Source organism: Oryctolagus cuniculus, chromosome 1, assembly GCF_964237555.1.
Source record: "Oryctolagus cuniculus chromosome 1, mOryCun1.1, whole genome shotgun sequence".
In the NCBI taxonomy this organism is placed as follows: domain Eukaryota; kingdom Metazoa; phylum Chordata; class Mammalia; order Lagomorpha; family Leporidae; genus Oryctolagus; species Oryctolagus cuniculus.
Window position 1 is genome coordinate 47,820,811 of NC_091432.1, and position 5,417 is coordinate 47,826,227.

The 5,417-nt window shown below is 45.5% G+C and overlaps 1 protein-coding gene across 1 annotated transcript; it reads right to left on the bottom strand.

Moving 5' to 3' along the window:
* Window positions 1-1,399: 1,399 nt before the first annotated feature.
* Window positions 1,400-4,973, bottom strand: MISFA (mitochondrial sheath formation associated). The gene is made up of 4 exons (XM_051833952.2): window positions 4,771-4,973; window positions 4,293-4,381; window positions 2,192-2,229; window positions 1,400-1,513 (listed from the first exon to the last, which is right to left on the bottom strand). Exons 1-3 carry the CDS (start codon window positions 4,837-4,839, stop codon window positions 2,208-2,210), a joined length of 180 nt encoding a protein of 59 aa, XP_051689912.2. The 5' UTR covers window positions 4,840-4,973; the 3' UTR covers window positions 1,400-1,513; window positions 2,192-2,207.
* Between the last annotated feature and the right edge of the window lie 444 nt (window positions 4,974-5,417).

Here is a 5,417-nt window from a genome sequence, read left to right on the forward strand (position 1 = left end):
CTGGTTTGCATTTATTGGTCAAAACTTTGAACTGTTCCTTATCTCAGTACCCTGAACATTTTCCAATTAGAAATTTCAGTAGACTTGTCAGACTTAAGATAGTTTGTCTCCTGCACCCATTCCTGCGCAGTCTCCCTTACACATTCATATCTGCTCAGCCCCTCCTACCATTGATCTCTCTCCTCTTCCCCCACCAGCTTACACAACTGTTCTCTGACAGCCAAGTTAAGATTGTAAGTGGTTAGAGCAATAAAATCTAGCTTTGTGGCTTGAGTTTTTGGAGGTATACTCAAATTGGAGGGAAGAAGCAGAACTGGGTATATGGTTCCTCTTGTCAAAATGAGCAGGTTTGGATCCCTTAAAATAAAGAATTTGGAATGGCTGAAAAGATGAGTTCTGGGAGGCAAGTGGGCAGAGAATGTAGCAACTTTACCTCATTGGAATGTGTTAAGTTTAGGTCATGTAAGATATGTCAGTACCCTAGATTTAGAAATTAGAGTTTTGTTTATGAATCTTAAATTCATTTTTTCATTACGTTAAAAATAAAAAGGGTACTATATTCAATGCAAGGAGCCACTTACTGTTTAGCTAACATACCAGATAAGATCAACAACATGTTTTCAACATAGCCAAAAGATCTACTTGGCCAAGAAGGGCACACTGACAGTTTCAGCTTATCGCCAGGCAGCCACTTTGTCCTCCCCCACCCCCTCACCTCCAGCTTCTCTACATCATATTGAGAGTTAACCAGTTAGCTTTTGTTTCTACTTTCGTTGCCTTTAAAAGAATCATCAGGTAACTTATTGGCTTTTCTGGTGAGAGATTTAGGCAGTAAGGTCTTGGATATCTCAGACTTCCTCAATGGACTCTAGCTCACAAAGGTGTACAAAGAAGATCAGGATCTGATCTTGACTCTGCAACCCAAAGCTATGTGTTGGCAAGATAATTAAGCCTCCCAACTGCCCTTTTGTCATTTCAACAAATGGAGCTAATACCCAGCTTCAGGTTATTAATGACTAAAATGCTTGAGTATCTAGCCCCAATATTAAAATGAAGCCCTTTGCCTTATTTGGGGGAAGCTTTGAGCTCTTAGTAATAGCTATGAAAAGGCCACAGAGAAATACCCTGAAAGAACCAGCTCAAAGTTGCTGCCAGGAAAAAAGGTATTAACTTGGAAAATAGGGAACTCTAGAGTCTCTCTGTACTAAGGACACAGAATAGGGGACAGTTTGCACAAGGGATCTTAATGCCAGTCGTAGAGACTATGGAACAAGTGACTGAATCATCTCCTGTCTACCCTGAGTACCTCCTCACCTCCATCCCCCTGCTCTGTGAGCTAACACAATACCAAGTCTTCATCTTAAAAAGTGCAGTGATTTTTTACGTAAAATGACAAAAATCTGGTGCAGTGACTTTATGCGAAACCAACAACAGGAACTGTACAGCTTGGTCAGGGTGAGCTTCAGAGCTGCATCATTTCACCAGGATCGTCCTCGCTTATTTCCACTGGGGTCTGGGGGTGAGAAAAGTGTGTCAGTGAGTCCAGTGGTTGCTAAGATGTAGGTAGGCCTGAGGCAACTGCTCTTGCCAAGGCGCGGCTGTGTCCAGTGTTTTCCCACATAATGCTCCTGATCCCAGCTGCCTGGGGACTTAGGAGAAGTATCAGCCACCAGGACCCTTTCAAACATGACCATTCACTTGAAGAGTAGTTCAGATTGCCAACGTGGGCTGATTTGGGAAGTGATACTAAAGGCTGAGTCAGATGGGAGACCCAGATGGAGTTCCTGGCTCCTAGCTTCATCCTGCCCCAGCCTTGGCCATTCGGAGAGTGAACCAGGGGATGGAAGTTCTCTCTGTCTCTAACTCTGCCTGTCAAGAGTAAAAGAAATCTTCAAATAAGTAAAAGGTAAAGCTTTGACTCTGGACCAGAAATAGCCTTTCCTCTCTTTCCAAATGGAGAAACTTTATTAAAAAGAATAAAGACTTGTAAGAAACTACAAAAGATCACATAAAAGCAGGTAGCAACTCTTCTAGTAGAGGGTAAATAATACCCATGATAGAAGCAGGAAAGCTATAACATTTTTCTTTTTAAATAAAGTTACTGGAGTTGGGAACTTTGATGCTTAGTTTGGTTATCTAGGGCAATCTGTTTCAGAGTGGGACTAGAGGGCAAAGTTGAAGATCCACTTACCCCTCCTGGAGGATACCTATATCCCTTCCACATTGTCCCTGCAATGAGAAGCATCCATAAGACGACAATCATGCTGCAGCTTCTTGTTCACTTGGTGCAGGCAGGGGGAAAGGGTGGTTCTGGAAGATGTGATCTTTCCCCGGTGTCCTGGGAACTAGGCTGTCTTCATTAGAGACCAGAGAGTGGATGGCCCAGCATGGCAGCTTCTAGCTGTGAGTTCTGAACTAAAGTGGCTCTCCGTGGCCACTGAAGGGGGCAGGGCTCAACACTAATTATGACATCAGCCCTTGTAACCTTGGGGACCCAGTCAGAGTGGGCAGCTATGGGATGGTTTGGCAGATGCTAGGTGTGTTAGGGCTAAAGAAACCTGTATCAGAAGGGCCTTGTTCTCTGTGACTTTGTGGTTAGGATCTAGGGAGCATCACACTTTTCTTAATTCATTGCCTACCAAAATGTTTTAGTTTCATACAATCATGCAAAACACCCTGATTAACTTGGAGAATTAACTGGTTAGGTATGCTATGAGCAGTTAACTATAATATTTTAATTAGTATAATTTGTGACTCAGCTAAACAAGTGCCTGGGGCAGGCATCTAGCACAGGGGCCAAGTTTTGCCACTTGGGATGCCCACTAACCATACTGGGTGTCTGAGTTTGAGTCGTAGCTCCACTCATCATTCGAGCTTGCTTCTAGTGTGAATCTGTGAGAGGCAACAGGTATTGGCTCAAGTGCTTGGGTCACTGTCACCCACAAGGGAGACCTAGCTTGAATTCCAGGCTCCTGGCATTAGCCTGGCCCATCTCTAGGTGTTGCAGGCATTTGGGGAGTGAACCAGCAGATGAAACCAATCTCTCTCTCTCTCTTTCTTTCTCTCTCTCTGTGTGTGTATCTCCCCTTTCAAATAAAAATGAAAATAAAAAAATACACAAGTCCCAGTTCTTCCATCTGCATCACTACTCTACTCTCACCAAAATTTGCCTATTTTGAGCCAATGCTCTCACAGAAATCCTGGGGCAGAAGGGAAAAAAAAAAAAAAGACCAGCCAACGTCACCATGTCCTGCTCTTGGCATGCCTGGTTTGACACCCCTACCTTCTGGATTAGCTTCTCCAAAAAACTTCTGCTCCTGTAATTAGTATATTAGTAGGATTTTGAGAATTAGTTTTTTTTTTTTTTTTTCTGACAGTAGAAACGGCTCAGAAACAACAAAACAAAAACAGAGCTGAATGAAATGGGGTGAGATGCAAGAAACCCAGGTGATGACTTTCTGGAAGGCCCTTAACACTTCCCTGTGGTCAGGCTGGTCTAGTGAAACAAAAGAGGCTTTATGTCCAGAGATCCATGTTTGGATCCCACCTTCCCCAATGAGCTGGTTTGTGTGGCTTTGGGTAAATACTTGGGGTCATTGTCACCAGTAAATCTTTGGTGACTGGTTTATTATTTTGCTGAATTGCTAGGTTAGTATTTTACTAAATGCTTTCAAGTTTGCATTAAGTGCTTTACACAAATTCCCAAATGTAATGCTCACAAAGATAGTAGGATGCTCAGGTATCTCCCGCTGTTTAGAACAGGGGTGGAGAACATCCAGCCTGTGGGCCATATGAGGCATGTGAAAGCATTTGGTCTGGCTCTGTCAAGCCAACCTCAAGACTCAAAAGGTTCCCCACCACTGATTTAGAAGAAACAACTGACTTCCAAAAAGTTCATTACACTTTCCCAAGGTCACATAGTAAGTTGCAAAGATAAGACTTGAGTTCATGTTAACTCCAGCTTCAGGATCTGCCTAAAGAGGTGTTGAAAATGCTGGTCAAATATATTATAGTGCTTGTGAGGAGAAAATAAGGTAATGTATAGGGAGTGTCAACAGAATACCTATGAGACTAGGTTATCAACGGGTCTAAGAACGTTGGCCTGCTGTCTCAGCACGCTCCTCAAGCCTCTTTCTCCACCACAAGCCTCAAATCATTTCCCCTTCCGCAGACTGTATTATGTCTTGCAGAGGACTAAAAGTTCTCCACTGAGATTTCAGGGCGCTACCAAGTTCCCTGGAAAGGCGGGGGCGGGGGGGAATCCAGCCCAGCAGGCTTGACTGCCCACTCACAGAAGCAGATCTTCATCCACAGCCCGACTCCTTGGCCGTGCCTTGCTCGCCTGAACAGACCGCTTCTCTTTCCACTTGAGGGTTGGAGGCTGAGGCAGAAAGAAAATAAAGGCAGAGAGAGGGCCCCATGCCCCAGCCCTGAGGGTCGCCAGCTCTGCGTGATGACTGAAAGGGCTGCTGTGGGGTTCCACCAAACCCCGCCATTGTCGTCCTGCCAGCAACCACTGATGCGCTCGCCCTAAAACCCCGTTGGGTGCTGTCTCCCGCAGACCCTTACACATGTCATCATGCCTTGAAATAACTGAAGTGGGATCCAAGGGAGAAATGAAAACACGTAAACGAAGGATGTCCCACGGGCATGGGAAGAAACCTGCGAAACTCACTCTGTCCCCATCACACCCTGACTTCTGATTGCTGCTGAGACCTCAACTATCTTTCCCGCTTGGTCAGAAGCCCTAACTGGGTAGGGATGCCCTACCGTGAACTCTGGAAATGTGCCCATGTAACATGCAAATCCAACAAAAAGCATCCAGCCAAGCACAATCATGATCAAAAGCAATGGCTAAGATACAGTAGAACAGTGAGAGACTGACTATGCACCGTGCTCATGAGACCCTCAGTTGGTAGAAGTCTCGCGTATCAGTTCTAGTCCTTGGCTCCAAAGGATACACAGACCCCTAGTGGAGAAGCTGGAGCCTAGGCGGGCATTGTGACATCACTGTCGTGTGGCCCAGCCTCTCAACACACCAGTGACTGCCCCCAGACCAGCAGCTGAGCACGAAGTGAGCTCTCTATCGTTATTGCACAGCAGAACTTTAGTACTACTACTATTTTTTTTTTTACAGATTTTATTTATTTATTTATTTGAGAAGTAGAGTTATAGAGAGAAGGAAAGACAGAGAGAGGTCTTCCATCTGCTGGTTCATTCCCCAGTGGCCACAATGGTGGCGCTGCGCCGATCCGAAGCCAGGAGCCTCTTTCGGGTCACCCACATGAGTGCAGGGGCCCAGGCACTTGGTTCATCTTCCACTGCTTTCCCAGGCCATAGCAGAGAGCTGGGTGGAAGAGGAGCCTCCGGGACAGGGATCAGCACCCCTGTGGGGTACCAGCGCTGCAGGTGGAGCT